At 40.3% G+C, this 25,309-nt stretch overlaps 1 protein-coding gene across 5 annotated transcripts in view; it reads right to left on the bottom strand.

Moving 5' to 3' along the window:
- LOC147361226 (ankyrin repeat domain-containing protein 26-like) overlaps positions 1–25,309 on the bottom strand; it is a 77,190-nt gene that overhangs the window by 8,150 nt on the left and 43,731 nt on the right. For 2 of the 5 annotated variants that reach the window (XM_086334958.1, XM_086334959.1), the window contains exons 14-16: positions 20,062–20,144; positions 16,541–16,692; positions 15,994–16,273 (exon numbers count right to left, since the gene is read on the bottom strand). In XM_086334958.1, coding sequence (XP_086191084.1) covers positions 16,171–16,273; positions 16,541–16,692; positions 20,062–20,144 — 338 coding nt within the window. In that variant the 3' untranslated portion in view covers positions 15,994–16,170. Of the gene's footprint in view, positions 1–3,137; positions 3,232–3,993; positions 4,065–5,911; positions 6,845–9,968; positions 10,153–10,860; positions 11,075–12,772; positions 12,909–13,183; positions 13,218–14,933; positions 15,105–15,993; positions 16,274–16,540; positions 16,693–20,061; positions 20,145–25,309 lie in introns of those variants that run through there. The other 3 variants (XM_086334957.1, XR_015139932.1, XR_015139933.1) reach the window with 3 other exon arrangements.

The following is a 25,309-nucleotide window of genomic DNA, read 5'->3' as shown; positions in this document are numbered from 1 at the left end:
AGTATGTGCTAGTCCTAGTAACTGATTCCTCCTAGACAGAGTCTGGGGAAACTGCTGTGTGAGTTTTAAAGCTAAATAGCTTCTGAATTTTGCTCTGTGGGGAAGCCAACTCTTAGAATCAGGCAACATGCTGTGAAGAAGCAAGGCCACATACTGAGCACATGTCAGTGTCCCCACTGACCACCCCACCTAATGTCCCTTCCAAAAGCCAGCTCTGTCAGACGTGTGCATGAACAAGTCTTCAGATGACTGGTCCCCACCTTCACGACATCCTGGCTGATGCGACTGGAGAAGAAATGAGCTGGGCTCACTCACTGAGACTTGCCCCAACGCAGACTTGTGAACAAAGGAAATGCTGTTTTGAGTCACTAGGCTTTGAGGTGGTTTCTAATGCAATTTGTTAACAATAAATAACTGGCACAGATACTGATATTAAAAATGAGGTTCAGTTTAGTCGCTCAGTCAAATCTGACTCTTTGTGACCCCATGGACTGCAGCACACCAGGCTTCCCTGTCCACCATCAACTCCCAGAGCTTGCTCAAACTTGTGTCCATCAAGTCGGTGATGCCCCCAAATGAGGTACTGCAATTAAAAAAGACCTGAAACATGTGAGAATGCCTTTGAAGCCGGAGGTAAGTGGCACTCGAATGGATGCAGAGAAAGAAATGAAAACCCAATGGGCTTCATGACATTGTACACAGAAGCCTGATGGTCCTTGAAGATGCTGCCGGTGTCAGCTTCTAGGCAAGAGAAGAAACTGACACTGAAACATGGGGGGCAGAGACTCTTGCCATGAAGCAGCTGAAAGTAAACCAATGAGAGGGATAACCTATCAGAAAAATTTAAAAAGAAAGTGACAGTGAAGTCACTCAGTCGTGTCCGACTCTTTGCTACCCCATGGACTGTTGCCTACCAGGCTCCTCCGCCCATGGCATTTTCCAGGCAAGAGTGGGTTGCCATTTCCTTCTCCAGGGGATCTTCCTGACCCCAGGATTGAACCCAGGTCTCCTGCATTGCAGGCAGACACTTTACCATCTGAGCCACCTGGGAAGCCTAAGAAAAATTAAAAAGTATTATTCAATATAAAGGAACCAGGACTCACTGGGTTCAATACTGTGTCCCCTTTACAGCATCTCCACGTACCCAATTGTCACATGATGCTAAAGGACAGAAATGGCTTCTGGGCTGAGATCAAATCAAGGGTGCTGCCAGGAAAACATGGTCTAAAGGTAAAACCTGTAGACTGTAAGTGTAAGACCCTGGAAAGACTTAAGGTGGTGCCTCAGATTCCTTTAAGGATCTTAAGAGCAAAAGAATGTTAAAGGTGTCATCCTGCAAAGTTTCACAGGAAGCCCAAGGTGCAGCTGCTAAGTCACTTCAGTCGTGTCCAACTCTGTGCAACCCCATAGACGGCAGCCCACCAGGCTCCGCCATCCCTGGGATTCTCCAGGCAAGAACACTGGAGTGGGTTGCCATTTCCTTCTCCAATGCATCAACGTGAAAAGTAAAAGTGAAGTCACTCAGTCGTGTCCGACTCGTAGTGACCCCATGGACTGCAGCCTGCCAGGCTTCTCCATCCATGGGATTTTCCAGGCAAGAGTACTGGAGTGGGTTGCCATTGCCTTCTCCGGCAATGTCATATGTAGATGACACCACCCTTATGGCAGAAAGCGAAGAGGATCTAAAGATCCTCTTGAAGAAAGGGAAAGAGGAGAGTGAAAAACCTGGCTTAAAACTCAACATTGAGGAAACTAAGATCATGGTATCCAGTCCCATCAGTTCATGGCAGATAGATGGGAGAACAATGGAAACAGTGACAGACTATTTGGGGGAGCACCAAAATCACTGCAGATGGTGACTGTACCCATGAAATTAAAAGACGCCTCCTCCTCGGAAGAAAAGTTATAACCCACCCACACAGCATATTAAAAGCAGAGATATTACTTTGCCGACAAAGGTCTGTCTAGTCAAAGCTATGGTTTTTCCAGTAATCACGGATGGTTATGTGAGTTGGACCATCAAGAAAGCCGAGCACCGAAGAATCGATGCTTTTGAACTGTGGTGTTGGAGAAGACTCTTGAGAGTCTCTGGGACTGCAAGGAGATCCAACCAGTCAATCCTAGAGGAAATCGGTCCTGAATATTCATGTGACTGATCCTGAAGCTGAAGCTCCAATACTTTGACCACCTGATGCGAAGAACTGACTCATTGGAAAAGACCCTGATGCTGGGAAAGATTGAAGGCATGAGGAGAAGGGGATGTCAGAGGATGAGATGGTTGGATGGCATCACTGACTCGATGGACATGAGTTTGAGCAGGCTCCAGGAGCTGGCGATGGACAGGGAAGCCTGGCTTGCTGCAGGCCATCGGTTTGCAGAGTTGGACACAACTGAGCAACTGAACTGACACATAAAATACTAAATGCTAATGAAACTTTTTAAAAGTGTGGCTATATTTACATTTTACTTTCTAAAGATGCTCTAATTTTCATCAGTGGTTCAAGATATTCCAGGTTTTGTTAAATCACATCTTACTAAAATAATCTTTGAAAAAAATCCCATGCAAACCCCACCTCTTAAAAAAAAATCAACAAAGGAAAAAATGTATTCTTTCAGAAAGAACTGTTCTATAGAGACATAGTATTCATTCCTGGTGAAGAGAACAAACTGCAATATTAAAAATGATTCATTCTCTAAAATTTCACAGAAGGGTTTGGATTACAAGAGAAATTCAGAATTCTCAATCAAATCATTGCTGAAATTTCCAGCTCAAACAGATATTTGTGTACCAGTGTTCATGGCAGCATTATTGACAATAGCCAGAAAGTGGAAAAACCCTGATTTCATTGACAGAGGAATGAAGAAACAAAATGTGGTCTATATAAAATATTGCTTTTCAACTGGATTCTCAGAATGTTTTAAATTAAAATCTTACTACAAAAATCATTAATTTTATGAATTCAGTCCACTTCTTCTATAAAGAGGAATTATGCTACCAGTAGCAAACAGTATCTGTAAAAATACAATAAACTCTTTAATCAATGACATTTGTCACACTGTCAAAATATTGTCATATATTACTAGTAAAAAAATTAAAATTCTTCCTCAGTATGACAGAAATTAAGAAGTTGACTTACCAGTCTTGTACTTAACAGGTTTTTCTGAAGGTGTTCAATTTTGCCCACTTGCTTTCTGACTGTAGTTTGTAACTCGGCATTTTCAATTTCAAGTCTAAAATGCAGATTTAAAATAATTATTCTCACACATGGTGTTTTTTTTTGTTTTTTTCTTTTGGTTGTGGACCATTTTTAGTCTTTATTGAATTTACTACAACATTGCTTCTGTTTTATGTTTTGGATTTTTGGCTGTGAGTCACATGGGATCTTAGCTCCCCGACCAGGAATGAAACCCACATGCTCTGCCTTGGAAGGCAGAGTTTTAACCCCTGAACTCTCAAGGAAGTCCTTCACTCACAGATTTTTAAAATACCACACTGTTTCTGAACAAACATCTGCAGTTCAATTATACAGGATCTTAGAATTTTGAAAAGTACATGATTTGGCAACTGTACTGTTTTTCTAGTTGTGTTTTGTGGACAATTGACTTCCCTGGTGGCTCAGACGGTAAAGAAACTGCCGGCAATGCAGGAGACCCAGGTTCGATCCCTGGGTCAGGAAGGTCCCCTGGACAGTGAAATGGCAACCCACTCCAGGATTTTTGCCTGGAGAATTCCATGAACAGAGGACCCTGGTGGGCTATATCCATGGGGTCAGAAAGAGCTGGAAGTGACTGAGTGACTAACACTTCACTTTTCACTTGTGGATAATGTGCAAAATATGGAAATAAAGGGGGAAAATATGCATCTCAAAACAGCTCAAAGCCGAAATGTCACCCAGCTTCACAGTGATGTGTCTATTATCTGATTTAATTCTCGTATTATACTGTTTATCTGCTCTATACTTAAGTTGTTTTCTGTGCTGCTTTACATCATACTTTTGGATGTGATCCTGTGTTTTTTCAGCACATCTCACGGCCTCTACATGTTGATCCTGTGCTTCTTGCAACTAAAAAGAGAAAAAAGGGAAAAACAACTGTTTCAACTACTGATAACCTAGCGAATCCACCATCATCACTTTCTGTCTCTTTAATCTGCACATTGTTTACAGCTCTTTTCCTGCCATACGGCAGAGTTGAGTTGTTACAACAGACACCCTACAGTCCACAAACTGAAAATATTCACTGTTTGCCCTTTGTACGTTACTGACCTCTCCTCTAGCACTCAAATACAACATCATCCATACTTTAAAATAGATTTCCCAAATAATAGGTAACGCCAACATATGGACTTTGAAAACCATCACCACACACAGCAGCTCACCTTCTTTTCCCTCCTCACTGAATCTGGTTACAGACACAGAAGGGGCCACCCTCCAGCCTTCCTGATATTAAGTTACTCAGACAAAAGATGCAGACCTGCTGTCCACGCCCTGCCCCTCCCGATAAACCTGCAGAGCTTCACCACCTCACAACCAGAAAGAAACGGGTGTGAATGTGTAGCAAGTGGTGGAAAATTCCACCCTGTGGAGCATGTTCCCTCTTTCTTTATTAGAGGCTTTGATTAACTTCAGAGATCTTCATATATTCTAACCAGTCCTCAGATCTTTCCAACAGGTTCCTATCCCAGCAAAAAAATGAGGCCATTCCCTTGTGGCTTATCTAGTTTATATCTAGTAGTGTGTCTATGTTAATCCCAAACTCCTAATTTATCCCTCCTCCCCACCTTTGCCCTTGGCTAACCATAAGGACCTACTGGAGAACACAGGGAACTCTACTCAGTATTCTGTAGTCACCTACCTGGGAAAAGGAACTGAAAAGGAATGGATACATGTATAACTGAATCGATTTGCTGTACATCTGAAACTAACACAAAATTATAAATCAACTATGCCCCAATATAAAAGAAAAATCAAATTTAACAAATGAGATTGCTCCCATGGCCCTCAAGGAGCCTTGATAACCTGGCCTCCACCTGCCTCTGGACCTCAGCCCCTACAGCCCTCTCCCTGACTCACTCCATTCCTGCTGCTCTCAAATCCTGCCACCCTTCATTTTTATTGGGCAATCTGGTATTCAGATGATAGTAATTGATCCTTAAAATCAGAATTATGAGCAAATTGTAAACATGTTCTAAGTTAATAGCATAAATAGCAGTGGGAAGATTAGAACAAGAAGAGTTTGGTTAAAGCTCATCACTTGAGTCCCAAATTATGATTAATGACAAGTATATTTAAATGACTTGCCAATGAATTATCAATTAGTGACAATTCTTTAAAGAATTGAGATGCCATAAGAATAAATGATTCAAGACTGAAATGTTTTCCAAGTTAATTCAAATTTACATGAATAAAATTAAAATTATACCAACAACTATGACAAAAAGGTATGACAAGCTACTGAAGCCAAAGTACTATATATAAGTGATGGCATCTGGGAAACGTGCAATTGACTGTCAAGTTAATCCATGTAACTGAAGCTTAATTTCAGATTATTCATTTTAGGTTTGAGCGTTTCTTTTGTCTGCTTCATCATTTTGCCGACATGTGGTAACATAAAGATTAAAATTATCTTAATAGTAAAAGATTAAATTACTAATACCTGTCTATATTAAAAATTTAGAACTGAATCTCTTAACATTTCACAAGCGACACGATGTCTACACTCAAAGTGAAGCATCTCTTGGGTCTAATGTTTATTTGCTGGATACAAGGTGTGCTTTTAGGCTTGTTTAAAGACCATATATTCACAGCCTGTGTATTTTTTCATTCACCTAGATTCAGCATTTAGCCAGGATCAAGAATCATTTTGAATTTTCTTTCAGGAAGTCTGAGAATTACTTCTTCTGGATACTTACTTCTCCTGCTTTCTCATCTTCATACTGACAAGGTCTCTCTTCTAAAGGATTCCACTCGTTGACTAACTCCTTGTCTTTTGCCATCACCATCAGACCTTGTTTCTCAATTTCAGCATGGACTTTATTCACGATCTGCTGCATCTCGTCGTGGATGCTAATGACTGTCTTCTCTTTACTGTCGGCTCCATTTTGTGCATCACCCACCTGCTGTCGGAGCAACATGTTTTCACTCTGGAGTTGAGATAATCTCTCCTCTAAGGATTCCTGCTTTTTAAGGTATTCATTCACTTTGCCTTGTTTGTTCTGATACTTGTGTTCAATTTCCTGCTTTTGACACTCTGCTTGGCTTGGGTCTCTCTGGACACATTCTAACATCGAAGTCTTTTCTCTGAGATCATCTCTCGTCTGATGCAGCTTGATTTTTAGCTTATTGAATTGACTTTCCACTTCAGAAAGTTGCTGGGAAGCCATCTCACTGTTACTTCTCAGCTTAGTCACATCGAACTTCATTTGGTCCTGCAAGCATAACCTCTCATCGTTTGCTTTCTGGAAGGCAAGCTCCAGGTCTCTTTGTGATGTCTGACCTTGATCATGATCATGTGTGGCAGCAGCCAGTCTAGAACGGTAGGATTCCACTTCTGTTTCCAGTGCCTGTTTGCTTTGTTTATTGTTCTCCAGCTCAGATTTGAGCATTGTATTCTCAGCTATCAGGACATTAAGCTGACCAGTATACTGGAATATAGTCTCTGTTAATATTTCCTCTTTCGATTTCATTGCCTTTTGAAGATTTTCAATATCATCAAAATATTTCTTCTCCTTTTCCTGCTTCTGATTTTTTACTGCGTCTATTTCCAGTCTTAGGCTGGCAATTTCATCCTGCAGCAGGTGGTTTTCATGTAGCAGATGTTTTGCTTTTCTCCCACTATCAGAAACCTAAGTGAAACAAAGGAGACTTTTAGTTAGTACTCAATAAAATGACGTTTCATTATTTCCTCCAAAATGAAACACTAACCTGTATGTTTATACAGTGAAAAGATTGCAACAAGTGGCTCTCCAACCAGAAAAATAAGGTTTGATACAAACCTCAAACTTCATACAAGCAGAAACTTCCAAAGGTTCAAAAACTTAATTGAAGACAATGAATCCATGAAAGGAAAAAGAAATCCCAAGCGACTTTTCAAGAAGCTCAAAACTGAAAAGGCTTTTCTCTGAACCACAGTGAACCCAGAAGGCTTACAATAAAAGATTTATAGATTTGACTACACTTAAAACTTGCGTCTGATGTGGAATATTTATACAATGCAAAACTACTAAGCCATGAAAAAGAATGAAATAATGCTATTTGTATCAACAGAGATGGACCTAGACATTATCACACTATGGGAGGTAAGTCAGACAAAGACAAATCTTATATCATACTGCTTATGTGTGGAATCTAAAATGAACTTATTTCCAAACCAGAAAGAGACTCACAAACATAGAAAACAAACTTATGGTCACCATGGGGGAACGGAGGGAAGGGGAAGGGATAAATAGGGAGGTTGGGTTTAACATACACCATTATATATAGACAAGTGTACATAAAATAACCAATAAGGATCTACTGTACAACATTAGGAACTACACTTAATATTCTACAAGAAGGATCTGAAAAGGAATATGCATGTGTGATGTGTGTGTATGCAAAGAGTCATGTCCAACTCTTTGCAACCCCACAGACTGTAGCCCGCCAGGCACCTCTGTCCATGGAATTCCCCAAGCAAGAATACTGGACAGGGCAGCCATTTCCTTCTCCAGGGGATCTTCCCAACCTAAGAATCAAACCCAGGTCTCCTGCATTGCACGTGGATTCTTTACTGTCTGAGCCAGCAGCGAAGCCCCATTTATATAATACACACACACATACGTATATGTCTGAATCACTGTGCTGTATACCTGAAACTAACGCAATATTGTAAATCAACTGTGATTCGATAAACACCACCACTCGCTACCTTTAGAAACACTGCATCTAATACCTCCTATACAGCTACTTCACAGCAAAAGCCTTAGCTCTCTCTATATATAAATAGACTATATTTTGTACAGAAATTGTTTTCTTGAGAATATGCTACCTCTCTAACATTTTAATAGGCAATTACAGACTTACGCCTTTTGACAACTGTACTAAGCACTTCTACAAACCTCAACTAACTCATTAGCTATAATGATTCTGGAAAGGAAGACGTTAAAACTATATAAGTAAGCTGCAGGCTTTTCACCAGGTCTTCTGACTCTGTTAGTTCTCTTACATCAAATCACAGTTACTTCTCTAGTACAAACATATCAATACAAAATAATCCTCCTATTTCATTCATGGTATATACACTAATGGTAAATAAGGTAAAATTTAGAGAGCTCTTCTTAGAGAGTCATGAGATTCTTTTCTGCTGCAATAACTTTTATTCTCTCTTCATGCTGTTTAAAATACTAAGATGGGGGAAATACAATGAGAAACACAATTATCACTAAATGTACACTGTGGCATATGTATCACTGTTTTCAAAAGTTCCTGGTACTGACACAGGACACTACACAGAGCAGAGGGTTCATTTTCTACAAGTACAAGAATGACTTCCAAAGTATGGTCTCTGAACTGCCTATAGATTTCTCCCTTACCTTCAGTGGAAGTGATAAACTAACATAATCATCTATCAAGGAAGGGAAATCACTACCAAATACCAGAATACCTACTATTAGTAACAAGAGTTTTTGATTTTCATTTCCTTGTTGGGAGGGGGACTTTTAAAACTGTATTCTAAAAAAACACCTTGTTAAAGTGTTCAAAAGTGTTTTTACAACTGATGTTGCAGCTTTTACAAACTGAAAAACTGTAAATGATGTGAAAATGTCACTGATAGGATATTGGTTAAAGAAATGACAGTGGAGCCAAGAACGGACTCTGATTCAGGCACTGAAGATGATGACGTGCATGGAGGGACAGACACGCTCACCCCAAAGCAGAGGGACTTGGTCGGGTAGCGCAGTCGATGGGGGCGCACCCGTGGTCTGCCTGGACTAAACCACAATCAGGGTCCCGGCTCCTTTGAGACAGTCGTGAAGGATCTGAGATCAATTCCTATGGAAAATATTGAAGGCCTCTCCTTGGACGAGGCCATTGTATGTCCCTACCTGACTGAGGTAGACAACTGGATTTGAATTACAAATAGTACTTTCCCGAGCTCTCCCTGAGAGGTTTTCGTTGTGGGAGATCTGCTGCTAGGACCTCAGGGACGGGACCTGGTCCGTGTCTGAGAGGGATATCGGCTGGGGGAGTGAATTCCTCTGCTTGAGATGCCACTCGACAACTCTTCAGAATGAAGGACAATCAACTTCGAGAGTGTTTGGTTTGTACCAATTGCTGGAAAAAAATTCCGTGGGGAGCATTCCTGCACTTCTAGAGGATGCCAGTTAACACCTGTCCTTGAGGACTCCGCTGTGAGGGAGAACCCAGCTGGGAAAGCTGGAGCCAGCTCTGAGCTGTTCACAGGGCAGGTGGCCTGGAGGGCTGACAGGCACAGAGGGAGGGGGTCCACGACTCTCAGCCACCTGCCGGATTGAAGGCCAGAGGTAACTTGATGTAAAATTAGGCACCATCTTCCCTCCCCATGCCCCTTCTCTTCTAGACCTATTCAGTCGCCAATGGTCCCTCAAAGCAGAAGGATCTGTCGCCTGAGGTGAGTGGAGAGCTTAGCCTCCAGTTTCTACACCAATCTCAACCCTGTGGTTTCTCAGTAACTATTGTGTGAGCTACTGACGTGACCTCTTCCTCTCTCTGCTCAAAAAACTGCACCCAGCATTTCAGGATTATAGAATTCTTGTTTCTGGCCTTGTTACTTGGGGAATTTTGAATTTCTTTGCTTTTATTTTTAAAAAGTAACCTAAAATTTCCTCTAATACTAAATAAATGGCACAACACTCAGTAAAATGGTACTTTTCCAACATAAAGGGGGACATTATAAATAATATTGATGATATAGTGTTAGAAATTTGAAATTTTCACCACAGATTACTCTACCTGATTCCCATTATTTCTCACAGTCTTCAGTTCCTTTTTGAGTGCTTGGAGAGTGAATTCTAGTTGCTGTTTCACTTCAATTTCTTTCCTATATTCGTCTTCTTTTCTTCTTAACTCCTCCCTCATTTTTTCATATAACATATTAGAATTTCTTCTATTCCCTTCTTCTTGCTTTAAGGTGAATCTGAAAAATTTAGAGAGCTCTTCTTAGAAAATCATGGGATTATTCACTCTTGCTGCAATAAATTTTGTTCCCTCTTCACAATGTTTAAAATAATAAAATGGGGGGAATACAATGAAAAACACTTAATAATGATCACTGTTTTCATACACAGGGTTAAGAATCAAATTGCATGAAACTTTGTTTTTATTTTGTCTTGACAAAAATGGCTACTTCATACATCTGTGAGTGGGAATGTAAAGTAATATAAACTTTTTGAAGAATAGTTTAGAAATATAGATCACAAACATTTTGAAAACTTCTCATACTTTAACCAAATAAGACAATATTATTAAAGAATAATGTATTCAAAATATATTAAAAAGGCAGAAATGAATTGATAGAAAAGTTGTTCCTTGCAGTATTAAATAGAATACAGAAAAGTGAAAAACAACTGAAAGTTAATTTGGTAAATAACTAATGGGATTTCCATTATGGTGGACTCCTGTATGGTCATGAAAATGATGATTTGGAAAAATATACATTAAGTTATTAGATGCATTCACTGTTAAGAACCTGCTATATTATTTCCAAGAATTTCACACTCCACAATACATTTTCTCTCCTGTAAAATCCAAGAGGATAAGTTAGTCCTTATAGAACACCTACATCTCTGCAGTATTAAACAAAACAACAGTTCAAGTATTTCTTTAAAAGCGAGATGTACAGTACCTCAAGCTGCTGAGCTCTTGTTCCCACATTGCTTTCTGATGCTCTAACTGTGATTTTACTTCTTTGCTTTCTGACAGCTCTTTTTGTAGCCCACGAACCTTACTTTTCATTTTGTGATTTTTTTCTCTAAGTAGTTCACAGTGGCTTCTTTGAAAAGCTACTAATCTTTCACAGGAAAAAACTGCATCCCAAATTTTCAACAAGCTACCAGAATCTGCATGATGAACAAAACAAAGATAGAAACAAACAAACAAAAAAATTATGTGAGTAATTTTTGAATATAAAGAACTGTGCCTTTCAGTTACTCATCCAGGCAATGAACAAATATTCTCTATAATGTGGAAGACATTATTCTAAGATCTGAAGATAAAACAGACGCCCCTGGCTCTTGTTTAGCTTGAAGTCTAGGACAAGAGAAAGACAAATCAAATGATTGTGACCTCACATAGATACTCTAAGAAAAGAGAGTTCTATGATCACATAACAGAACTTGACACAGACTGGGTCCAGGAAAGATTTCCCTGGGGAAGAGCTGTCAGACTGAGAAATGAAGGACAAGCAAGAAGTAGGGATCAGAGTAGGAGGAACAACCCTGTGGACAGTCTCCAGCTGCCATGTGTTTCTAACCAAGACAGAGTGAACAGCTACCGATTTACCTTCCTGAGTGGAGCGAGCAAAACCAACACCGACAAAATACATTAAACAATGATTTTCATGACAAAGGACTTCAGGGAATGAAGGACAATGATCCTGGAAACACACGAGGTTAGCCTAAGGAACGCCCCAGCTCACTGCCTGGAGAGAATTTCCAGGCCCCGACATGGGGAGAAGGGATGGCAGCTTAGTGCACCAGACTCCCCAAGTGGAGGTGATGAAGCTGAGAGTCTGGGGAAACCAATGCGGGCAGAGATCACAGGTCAGAACCGTGGAGAGGAGAGAGTGGGACACAGGAAAAGGACCCCGGAGATCTGAGGAGGAGCCCCTCGGGTATTCAGCAGAGGAACGAAGAGTGCACATGTGTGAGAAACCGCCTGAGACCAGGGAGAGACCGTCTGAAAAGACTACAGGAAACCGTGCCTGGAGCTCACGCACTCCCAGGGATTCTATCTAGCCTCCTGAGCCAGGCTGGAAACAGTCCTACCTACCAGCAGAATGAACAGGGTAGTCAGCAAGGTCTGGCCTCCAAGGCAGGAAATAATCAGCCCTAGCCCCAGGGCCCCTCTGGATGCACCTAACACATCATGAGAAGCAAGAGCACAGAAGGATCTCTGGAAAACTCTCAATATTTGGAAACTAAGTCACACGGATCTAAATAACCCTTGGATCAAAGAGGTAATGAAAAGAGAAAGTACAAAGTATTTGGAACTGAAAGAAAATGAAAACGTTAAGACCAGCAGACATTTTTGGGAACTGACAAGCTGATTCTAGAATTCATGTAGAAAGAAAGGTGAAAACTCAAACCAAATGGAACCACACAATTGTGACCTTTAACCACGCAGCAAAGAGAGGCAACAGTTGGGCTTGAAGCAAGAGGGTAGCATGATGAGACCTGAATGTTTACAAATAGGCAATAATTACAGTTGCTATGCAGACCGAGGTTCTGCCAGGTGGAGTGGCAGGGAAAGAAGTCCTGAGAGTATTTCAGAGACTCTAGGAGGAAAATGATGCTGACCTGACCGTGGGTGGGGGCACAGGAAAGAAGAGTCAACAGAAGGTACAGTGAGTGAGAAGGATCATAGGCCTGTGGCTCAGAGTATACACTCACGTTCATGCCCTTTTAATGCAAAACAAACTTCTGGGATGCACAGCACTGTAGCATATCCCTGGCTCTAGAGCAGACTGACAAGGTGTGCATATATCACTCCTCGACACACAGACAGGCTTTCCGTTAACATTTACACTGCAGTCCTACCTTTAAGCCCCACGTCGAGAGGTTCTACTTCCAACGGGGAATTCGTAGAGTAAAGCCCATCGCCATCCTCAGAAACAGTCTCAGACGACTGAGTTAAGTCATCCAGGTCATTCTCGTAATTAATTTGTTCTTTGACCTACACGTAAACAATACTGTTTCACAATGTCCTTAAAATATGCATAAATATACCAAGTGTACAGAGGTGATAAAACTCTGTACAAAACAAAAACAGACATTTCTTAAAAGAAGAGATTTTTATCAAAAGCATAACTTTAGCAGCAGTGTTTCTGAATGATGTGTTCAAGGTAAACTTCTCTACAACAAAGGAAGATTTCCTATTTTACCACTACTCCTGTGACAGAGTATTTTCGACAAGGATAATGTTTTTGAAAGTTCATTTTTTTACTATACCTTCTTCTTTCCATACGGTGTTTTCCTTGCAGGCCTAAAAGAACAAATGATTCTTTTCAGGCTAATATTAAATATTCAAAAATACAAACAATACCTAAACTTTTTCATATAAACTCTGTGCATTGGCAAGTAATTGTCTATAAAGGATGCAGAAATAAATAAGAGCAGCATTAAAGGACACAGAAAATATATCAGTAATCCAAGGAAAAGGAAAAACATAAAGTTACTTGCGTTGTATGATAGGAAACTATACCAGTGTTTTTGCACCTGTCCTTTTCCAGAAGAGCTAACTTTTAAGGCAATACAACCTATCTGGGAGGTATTCCTTCAGTCCTTCTAAGAAAGAAACCCATTTGAATAACCAAGATATTAGCTTTTGAGGATCTCTTATGTATCAGCCATGCATTATTAGAAGCACTTGCCATGTCCTAAAGGCATTTTCATCCCTACAGTCATTCTGGGAGATGGGTACAGGAAGAAATGGAGCACACAAAGGCTGAGGAACGTGCCCAGGCCCACTCAGCATGTCACCAACAGACCCAGAATTCAAACCCAGGAAGTCTGGCTTCAACACGGCTCTTCCCAAATATGCTGAGAAAGTAATATCAAAAAGCCTTTTTAAGTAATATGATAGCAAATGAATCTATAGGATTATTTCAGATCTAGCTATAGCTATAAATAATGATTTCTGAATCTTAAAACATATTTCTCAAAAGTTAAAGACTTCAGAGGTAGGCAAGCCTACAAATCTACTGTCAATACAGTTTTGTTTTCTGTAAAGAAATTCATCAATAGGCCTTCATTCACCCATTCTGCTGATTCTTCATGCATCTGACATAGATGTATTGAGCACACAATACGTGTTAATGACACACTTAGTAAAGGAAGCACGAGTTCTCTCATTTAGATCTTTGTCATGCAAAAGGAATAATTTGTGAAAGACTGCTAATAATGTTTTTCTATTGAATATAAACAAAATCTTCCCCTTTTCCCTGGAATCTATAAACAACTATGAAGTTAATATCATGTGATGTTTCGGAGCACCTTACAAAATCATAGCTACTCACCATGTTACTATCAACTAGAATCATCAAGGAATGACCATGTCCTATTCAGTATAGCCTAAGTGTGTGTAAATTCACAATTATGTAATTTTTGAAAATCTATATATGATAGAATTAACTTAAGCAATCATCTGCATATTCCATTACATAGGAATACTACACTTCAGAACCAATGAACAAGCCCTTACCATAAAACTATACATGAACAGAAGTATTACGTACAATTAGTTTACTGTAATAGTTTAAAGATAATGTCATACAATCAATAAGCTTTCTAGTATTGGAAAAGCAAACAAGACTAAACTAAATAAACATGCCCTCTGCTGGCTCATTTCCAAGAGCATACATACTCGAGAAGCTCCCTTCTTAACATAAAACAAGAAACACCTGTGAACTCCACATTCCTCTTCAGTTACCATCCAGTTCTTCATTGCCTGTCCCAATAATATTCCCTACTGAATGTTTTCGTGTATTCGTTACAGTCCAGCTTCCAAGGGGACTATTTACTGAAATGACTTCCGGCCAAAGGCACTGGTCCTCACCTCAACCTTTCAGCAGGGTTCGTCCACTAGAGTTGAGCAATCTCTTGTCTTGGCCTGAGCACTGTATAATGCTGCTGTATTTCCAGAAGAAGTATTCAGTGCTAACATTTCTTCCCCTACAAACAAGGAATCTGGAGAATGTACCTGTCATCACCCTGATCCACTTCCCTTAAAATGCCGCCATCATTCACGTGCAGCAGACCACCAGTCAGTGAATCAGTCTTTTCAAATATTGATGCAATCACACGTTCTTCCGGTGTCCATTTGTCATCGTTCTTTTTCTTTACTCCCTTCCTGTGCACACCAGGATCGCTACTTTAAAAAGTCCACAAAAAAGCCAATGTTTTCTAATAATTCAACTGATAAAGAATAAAAAAACAATTCTTATAAAATTCCAACTCTTACCCATCTTATTAATTCACAAAACAGTTATAAAGTACCAACCATATGCAAGAAAACAAATTCTTCCTTCAAACACAGATATGATTATGATACAATATGATATATAAAAGTTGACATATGAAAGTGATAAGTGAAATAAGGAAGGATTTGCAGAAGAAGTGAAGAGAGGAGGTCCTGAGAAACAGAAAAGGGAGAAAATCATTCTACTTGGAGATTCGAGTGTGAGCACAAACATCAGGCACAGGGCATCTGGGTTGTTTCCAAGGAACCTGGAAGGAAGAGCACAAAATACATGGAAGAAAGGAGAGAGATGCATCTGGAAAGACACTGAGAAGAACCTCAAGGGCTACACTGCAAACCTGGAGTCCCCTGGCTAAGCGCCTTGACTCTTAGACATGGGAGCCATAAGTAGATTTACACTATATTTTTTTATTTTGCTACTAAATATAATAATGGTGAATTTAGGGACTTCCCTGGTGGTCCAGTGCTTAGGAGTCCACCTGGCAATAAAGGGGGCAGGCGTTCCAGTCCTGGTCAGGGGAGATCCCGCGTGCCATGGGGCAACTAAACCATGCTCCACGGCTACTGAGGCCAGCACCCGAGAGCCCACGCTCAGCATCAAGAGAAGCCACCACACTGAGAAGCCCAAGCACTGCGGCGGCAAAGACCCAGGGCAGCCAAAAATAAATGAAAAAGAGAATTCACAGAAAAAAGCCACACTTAATTTAGGTGGTATTTTAAGTGACATGAGGCACATATACCATGAAAGAAGAAACCAAGGAAATATTTGGCCAGGGGAGGAGAGCTCACTTTTAAACCACCCGCATGATGGCGGCGACAGCAGCCTCATGGCTGAAAGACCGACGCCTCATGGGGTCTCCCGCCACCATCAGCAATCTGGCCTCCTCCATGGACACACTCAAAGTGCTAGGAGAGAAAAGCCTGCCAGCCAAGGGACTCTTTCCAGAAAAGCTGTCTTTCAGAAATGAAAGAGAAATAAAAACCGTCCCAGACAAAGCAAACCTGAGGAGCTCATCACCACTAGTCCCGCCTCGTGAGAAACGCTGAGAGGAGCCCTCAGACTGAAATGAAAGGATGCTCATTAGTGACAAAACACATTTAAATATACAACACACTGAGTAAGGCAAATAAGCAGTCAAATCCAGAATACTCTAATATGTTCCTTAACAAAGGAACTCTAGTAATAAGGCTAAAGGACAAGAGTATTAAAAATAACCGTATCTCTAGTAAAATATAAAATCTGTACATCACAAACATTAGCTCAAGTTAGAAATTATTTTATAGGAACATAAGAAGGGACGTGCTGCTAAATATTGATACAGGATTACCTATCAGAACCCTCATTCTGCATAGCAGGAAACTCCTGGTTGCTGTTTCCTCCACGCTTTCTCTGCTGAAACGATCCACTCTCATCAGCAGCATCGCATACATTCTCTGATACTTCCACTTCACTGCTTTTGTGCTTCTTTTCTTCTTCAACCTTTAATGGAAGTTTGACACTAAGAATAATTGCTGTGTATTGATTATAAAGATCTTTGTTTTCAATTTTATTATTTGACTCAGTGCTCGCCCTGAACTTAAGTGATAAAAATATTTTTGTGTTTATTTTAATTTTATCACTTACAAGTCACTGAAATCTTTGTAAAATCTGCTCCTTTCTGTTTGAGGAAAAGAATCAAAATTCCCAGAATTTCAAAAATGGCGTTCTTAATAAGATGCAATTATTCATATTGTCTTCCCCATCTGACTGGCAGAGACAGAGAAATAAAAAGACAAAGACACAAAATCTGTCCTCTTTGGTCTTTATCACCTGGATTTTCCATTAAATAGCCGGCTGGAGAGGATGTGACACCTTCGTGCCTCAGAAAGGAAACATTCTTCTCTGCACTAAAGCTATTCTTTCCCCTCTGCCTTTTACAATTCTTTTTTCACTTGGATCTGGGAGATAGCAAAAAAGTGACGGTGTTCACGAAATTAAATGAACCAGAGTTTACCAAAACACAAGGAGCAGAATGAAACTGAGGAGTTGTTAGTTAGTGTGGAATTCTGGAATATAAGTAATGCTTCCCAATTCCACATGCAATAACCGTCAAACCTTATAGCTAGAGGGTATAGATATAATTACCTAGTAGAGAAGGAAATGGCAACCCACTCCAGTGTTCTTGCCTGGAGAATCCTAAGGATGGGGGAGCCTGCTGGGCTGCTGTCTATGGGGTCGCACAGAGTCAGACACGACTGAAGCGACTTAGCAGTAGCAGCAGCAGCATTGCCCCACTATTTACCAAAAACAGCAATAAAGTCAAAAAATGTTCAAGGTTTTGTTTAAGGCCCCTAAACTGGCACTCCCTAGCATTTTATGGCACCAAAAGAGATGATACAATTCTGGAACATTGAATGTTATGTATTACCAAATGAATTCATCAGATTAATCAGGTAAGTTAAAAGCATGACTTTGGCACAGTAACTCAATGTCTTAGCTGTGGGTAGGGATCATCTCCTTTTTTTTTTTTAACAGGAGAACACATAGAGGAGTTGTTTTTTTGTTTGTTTGTTTTTGTTTTTGTCTTTTTGTCTGTTGTTCAAACTCAGTCAAAGCACCTCTTACACAAAAGAGCAAAAACAATTTTTCAAAACCTATTACTGAAGAAGAAAAATCTCACAGCATCTCAGAACTCAGTCTTCTCCTTTGTAGGTAAACACTTAATTTTTTTTTTTTTCCTTTTTTGCTCAGGGTTTATACTAACCTATGGGCTTCCCTGGTGGCTCAAACATTAAAGAATCCACCTTCAATGCAGGAGACCTGGGTTTGATCCCTGGGTTAGGAAGATCCCCTGGAGAAGGGAACAGCTAGCCACTCTGATATTCTTTCTGGCCTGGGGAATTCCATGGACAGAGGAGCCTGGCAGGCTACAGTCCAAGGGTTCACAAAGAGTTGGACCTGACTGAGCAACTTTCTCACACACACACACACACACACAACCTATGTAACAAAATCACACATGTCAAAACTTCTACATTTTAGTAAACAACATAATGGAAATGTCTGTCTCAAACATTTGAGAGTGCTGATTAAAGCGTATGTGGGAGCACATGTATTTGTTATTAAAAAGATCCTGAAGTGGCCATGCTGGAAATCTAAGTGCCCAGTGATTGCAGAAAGCAGAGAAGATCACACGTATTCAACCACAATGAAGAGATTAGAGGGAACACATGTTCATGTCCCATCTCTCAGTGAGTGCTTTCTTCCCATTCTATGGAAATATAACATATTTAACCCAACAGAGTTAAAGGGGGAAAAAAGGCACAAAACCCTAGCTGATTATTCTTCTTAAGCAATTTCCTTGGTGCTTATTCTGGCTCAGAAGATCACGTGGTACATAGCTAAATGAGTTTCCCAGTCCATATGAAGACTGCTGCTACTGCTAAGTCGCTTCAGTCATGTACGACTCTGTGACCCCATAGACGGCAGCCACCAGGCTCCCCCGTCCCTGGGATTCTCCAGGCAAGAACACTGGAGTGGGTTGCCATTTCCTTCTCCAATGCATGAAAGTGAAAAGTGAAAGTGAAGTCGCTCAGTCGTGTCCGACACTTAGCGACCCCATGGACTGCAGCCTACCAGGCTCCTCCGTCCATGGGATTTTCCAGGCAAGAGTACTGGAGTGGGGTGCCATTGCCTTTGATATGAAGACTGATGGAGAACAATTAGATATTAGAATTGACTGAAGGACAAAAGCCATGAAAATAGTTTCCTGAATTCCTGTTATTGAGATAATAATCGATTTCTACACAATTACCTCTTTGGATAACCCCGCTTTATTCGTTAGTATAAAATCAAAAGGGACCAAATCATCAAGAAAGAGAAAAACCAAAACAAGAATAAATGAGCCTGCATCTCTTTTGGAAGTTGAATTTTTCTCTTTTTCCAGAGCCAGCAACTCTACTTGTAACATGTCTATTTCCTTCTTAAACCTCTGTATATCCTTCTCTAATCCTTCATTTACATACGCTGCAGATGCGCCATGACTATTAGGTGGAGAAGAATTCCCATTTTCTAATTCGGGTTCCATGCTTTTATTGTCACTAGCGCTGCAATTATCCGCATGCAGTGGCTTCTGGAACCAGTCCTGTATTGCTTTATTTTTCAGATCAGTATTTTAACAACAGCAAGGGGAACGTGAATTTTTATTTGAATTATATGTTTCATCTTAACAGAGTAGACAAGCCACAGACTAGACTGACATGCCTGTCCCGTGTCTAATTTCTGATTAGTGGGATATTGCCTCATTTTGTGACATTTGCATATCAATCTCTTGGTCTTTCACTTCGAATGTAACTACTGGCTCCCCTACTTTTTTATTTTCTGTATCATTATAAAAACTCTGCTCAATTTTCATAAACACATGTTCAGTGTCTAGTTGATAATTTTCAAAGTCTACTTTATTTTCAGGGAAACAAAGCTTTGAAGATGAACGACAAGTCTATCCAAGGGACCCAGAGTTTACAGACCACAGAAAAACATTTTTGAGACTGGGTTCTTTTTGTTCAGGAAATGCTTGGAATACTAGTAAGACAGATACTCCAAATGCATCTTTTTCCTCACAATCAGGTATATTATTTGTGAGATTAGGAGATATTTCCTTTTGGTTTGTTCCTTCTTAAGGCTTATCACATAGTGGATCTTCCTCATGAGAAGCAGTAATTTGGTATTCCTCACAAAATTTTACTGAACTTCCACTTTAACTCATTTGTGATGGGTTTTAACTTATCTTTCCATTCTAACTTGCCTTGTTTGATACACATTTTCTCATACAGTACTACACCAGAAATTGAAATTTACAGTTTTACATACCTGTGCATGGTTATTCTCATCTTCATCAAGTTTTTCTTGTTTTTCCTCTGTTATCATTTCCAAGTCTCGTTCTCTTGACAGATCTGCATGTTTAGTTAAAATTACTTAGAATGTTTAGATAAAAGACATAATCCTCATTTAAAACACAGATCTAAAATATTGTATGAAATGACAGATTAAGTCAATCTTAATCTTCAGCTGAATATTTACTTCTTTAAGAACTACTTCCAATGACCTAAAAACTTCAACAAACCATTTGGGAAATACCAGATGTCACCAGGTTACAGGCACACAAACAGCTCAAAGATTCAGTCACAGATTGATCCAAACATCAGTGAACAAAACAATCAGAAACCAAAGAAAATACAGGACAGACATATAAAGTCACCATATATTCTCTTCTCTACTTCATAACAGACCTTTTTAACAATGTGCCAAGCATCAACTGCAACATTATTCATGGTTTACAAAATTCCTCTTACTTTTTAGCTTTTATCAGTTCCTTCATCTGAAAGGCTTCCCTCTACTCTTCTGACAAATTACTTTTCATCTTTTAAGGCTCAACCTGCTTTGTGAAGTTGTCTTTAATTACTGCCATCTTTCCCCTGATCAAGAGGTATGCCTTTCCTTGTAGCTACCTTAGTACTTTAAAGATTTTTCTAGTGTATCTTTCTAGATTTTCCTAGTGATATATATAGATCTGGACTGTAAATTATTTCTTTACATGTCTCTCCTCTTGGCTCCTAGACTGCAGAGGACAAGCTCTTAAAAGTCACCTCAGTATATACAGCATTTTTTTTTAATTTATTTTTTTTATTGAAGGATAACTGCTTTACAGAATTTTGTTGTTTTCTGCCAAACCTCAACATGAATGAGCCATAGGTACACATATATCACCCCTTTTGAACCTCCTTCTCATCTCCCTCCCCATCCCATCCCTCTAGGTTGATACAGAGCCCCAGTTTCTCTTATTCAATCATTATTTCTCAGGTTTCCACTCAGTACTAGACACTGGAGTTTAACGAAAAATGTAGAAAAAGGTGTCAGGGATGGCTTTTCTAGAGATAATGCCTGAGTGCAGACTTACACAGTTCAAGGGAACAGAGGGCATGAGAGGGAGAGCATTTCAGGCTGTAGCAAGATGGGGAGAGAAGCACACACACCACAGGGTAGATATCTGTCCAAAGTGAAGGGATGGGACTGACGAAGGTCATGGCATCTGGTTCCATCACTTCGTGGCAAAGAGATAGGAAACAATGAGAACAGAAACAGACTTTATTCTCTTGGGCTCCAAAAGAAATGCAGATGGTGACTGCAGTCGTGAAATTAAAGGACACTTGCTCATTGGAAGAAAAGATATGATAAACTTAGCGTATCAAAAAGCAGAGACATTACTTTGCTGACAAAGGTCCGTCTAGTCAAAGCAAAGGCTTTTACAGTAGTCATGTATAGATGTGAGAGTTGGACCAAAAAGAAGACTGAGCACCGAAGAACTGATGCTTTTCAACTGTGGTGTTCGAAAAGACTCATGACAGTCCCTTGGACCACAAGGAGATCCAACCAGTCAATCCTAAACAAAATTAGTTCTGAACATTCATTGGAAAGCCTGACGCTGGCACTGAAGCTCCAGTACTTCGGCCTCTGGATTCGAAGAGCTGACTCATTAGAAACCTGATGCTGGGAAAGGTTGAAGTTGGGAGGAAAAGGGGATGACAGAGGATGAGATGGTTGGATGGCATCACCGACTCCATGAACGTAAGTTGAGCAAGCGCTGGGAGATGGTGAAGGACAGGGAAGCCTGGTGTGCTGCGGTCCATGGGGCCACATAGAATCAGACAGGACTGAGCGACTGAACAACAACAGGGACAAGTGACGAGGGCGCCAGCAGCAGTTCAGAATTCTAGAGCAAAGGACTGAAAGGGCTAGAGACAGAGGGTCAGGCAGAAGTCAGACTGTGAGAGCATCAGTGGTGCCTTAAGAGGTCTAGACATTAACGTGACTCAGAGTGCCTCATGGTCACGTGTGCTTTTGAGATTGGTGACTCTAAACACCATGGGAGGGAGGAATCTGAAAGGCACACGAATAACCGGAGGAAGACGAATCTGAAGGCATTAATACTGGGAACAAAAAGGTGATACAGGCCTGAACTGAGGGAGTGTTTACAGAAATATTTAGGATATAAAACTTTCAGGGTACAGTATAGAATAAATCTTTAAGAAACCAATGAATGTACAAATCCAGGGACCCTGAAGGAGTAGGTACTGCTCCTTGTTTTATAAAATGTATTGACTGAGAAGAAAATGATCAACATGAACTGACTGAAGTGGCTTCTATCTATTTTGTAGTTTTCCTACCTCACATCGTCCAGTGTTGAAGGGACTCGTGTAGGCATTTTATTTGAATTTGTTTTTCCTGGACCTACCAAGCTCATGGAAAAACAAGAGCAAAGACTCAATTGTATAGATTAAAGGAAAAAAAGACAAACATGTTGAGTTTAGAGCCTGTAGTCACTATTCTAGGAGATAACTGAGAATATTCTGTAAATGCAAGGTGAGGATAGAAAAAAAAGTACAGGAATGAAAAAAGAAACACTGGATGATTTCTTACCATAGCCCTGACCGTATGACTGATTAAGGGCACTAAATTAATTAGTATTTATGGACAACACATTATTAGATGTGGTTACTCAATAGACTGGGCGTCCTAGTAGAATCAGAATTGACTTGCTATATACTGCTTTTCAATGATACAGCACTCCTTTATACCAACCTCCCTTGTGAACTCTTAATTCATTACAAATACTAAAACAAGTCGATATACTATGTGGACACAGCTGAGAAGGAGGTACTAGGTAGCAAATTTCCCATGACTCCCATTCCCACTGGGAAAGCCAATTCTAAAAAATACAAAGTCACAGAAAACACAAGAAATATTTTAGTATTTGGTATCAGAGTTGCTTTTGCAGTTATACTGAATATAATCATAACTAATGCTTATGAATTGACAGCCATATAAAAACATTGCTACAAAGTTCCATTTCGAGAAGGCAGTCTCTAGATGGCTACCTAGTCTCCCAACTAGTCCCAGAGTTCTAAACATAATCCTGCTACCCACTCTCAGGTATATGCTAAATACCAGCCTGAACGAACTTACTTTTTCCTAACTCTCTTTGTTATTTATTGTATTACTATGACCAGAGGGAGAATGCAAACACCTTGCTAAGAGGTACTGATTGGCTGCAGGTTGCATAAAAGGAGTCAGCACAAGGTAGACTTTGCCTCAAAATCTAATTTGGAACCATCAGAAGGACGATAAGGCTGTGCCCAGGTGGCCCAAAGCTGAGTGCTCTGGGCTTCTGCATTACCTTCTTTGCTTCCTGTTTCCTGGCAGCTCCAACTTGCATAGCTGACTGAGTAAGTAATTCCCTACTGGGAACACCACTGCAGTTTTCATCGTTGAACTCCTGGAGTCTACCCAAACTCATGTCTATTGTGTCAGTGATTCCATCCAACCATCTCATCCTCTGTTGTTCCCTTCTCCTCCTGCCCTCAATCTTTCCCAACATCAGGGTCTTTTCAAATGAGTCAGCTCTTCACATCAGGCGGCCAAAATATTGAGCTTCAACATCAGTCCTTCCAATGAACACCCAGGACTGATTTCCTTTAGGATGGACTGGTTGGATCTCCTTGCAGTCCAAGGGACTCTCAAGAGTCTTCTCCAACACTACAGTTCAAAAGCATCAATTCTTCTGCGTTCAGCTTTCTTTATACTCCAACTCTTAACACCCATACAGGACTATTTTTCAACATACAAATATATTATTAAGAAAATGTATATCTACCTTCTTTTACACTTAATTATGCCTTATAATACTGTGTGCTCTAGAGACCGTGGTTTTAAAAACACTTTTAATGAATGCTACTACTTTAATTAATGTTACAAACCTAGACAACATACAAAGCAAAGACATCACTTTGCTGACAAAGGTCCATATAGCCAAAGCCATGGTTTCTTCATTAGTCATGTACAGATGTGAGAGTTGGACCATAAAGAAGGCTGAGCACCAAAGAATTGATGCTTTCAAAGAGTGGTGCTAGAGAAGACATCTGAGAGTCCCTTGGACACCAAAGAGATCAAACCAATCAATCCTAAGAGAAATCAATGCTGAATATTCACTGGAAGAACTGATGCTGAAACTAAAGCTCCAATACTTTGGGCACCTGATGTGAATAGCTGAATCACTGGAAAAGACCCTGATGCTGGGAAAGATTGAGGGCAGGAGGAGAAGGGAATGGCAGAGGATGAGACGGTGGGATAGCGTCGCTGATGAATGGATATGAACTCGGGCAAACTCCGGGAGACGATGAGGCACAGGGAGGCCTAGCGTGCTGCAGTCCATGGGCTCACAAAGAGTTGGACCCAACTTAGCAACTGAACACCACCACCAATGACAACTTCTTTAATTACAATGAGGTGTCTTTCCTCAAATTATCAATATCTTCAGAACTCGTTTTTTAAGCCCTGGATAGACATCATAAACTTATATGAGACATGATAGTCTTGTGGGTGACTAATTGTTTCCACGTGAAAATAGGATAAGTCTAGGACCACACTGGATCTAAAGAGCACAGAGCACCATGAGGGAAGAATGAACGAAACACAGAAATATTTGCTTAAAAAAAAAAAAAAAGGAACTCTCAGGTCTAAATTTCTTAAGAGAAATCAAAGAAACAAGCAAGAAATGCGAAAATGAAACTTTAAACCCATGTCAACACAAGGGTCCCTTTATCATTTCACATCCAACCATGCCAATGGTTTAAAATGGTGGTTCTGTAGTGTGCCCTGAGAATCCCTGAAGTCCAGAGACCCACTGGGCCAGGGGATCCAAGAGGTCAAAACTCTTTTCACAACAACTCTAAACGTTTCTTCCATGCTCAATTATGTTCTGAGTGCACACAGGAGTTCTCCAGAGACAGGATATGTGATATCAGAACTCCAATGACTAATGGAATTAGCCATTATGATTGTGTGTGCCTGTATTTTTACGTTTTTTAGTTTTATTTTCCAGGAGTCTCTGGCTGAGGCAAGGGTTGGCAGTGGCCTGCTGCAGGGTCAGGGGCACTGAGTGCAGCAGTGCATGCATGGGACCTGTTGAAGGAGGTGCCATTATCTTCATTACCTCCACCATAGTTTGGCCTCAGGTCAAACAACAGGGAGGGAACACAGCCCCACCCATCAACAGAAAGTC

Source organism: Bos grunniens, chromosome 13 (genome assembly GCF_055505025.1).
Source record: "Bos grunniens cultivar Pamir isolate PY7600 chromosome 13, Bosgru_T2T1.0, whole genome shotgun sequence".
Lineage (NCBI taxonomy): Eukaryota > Metazoa > Chordata > Mammalia > Artiodactyla > Bovidae > Bos > Bos grunniens.
This window is presented reverse-complemented; position numbering and strand designations above follow the sequence as displayed.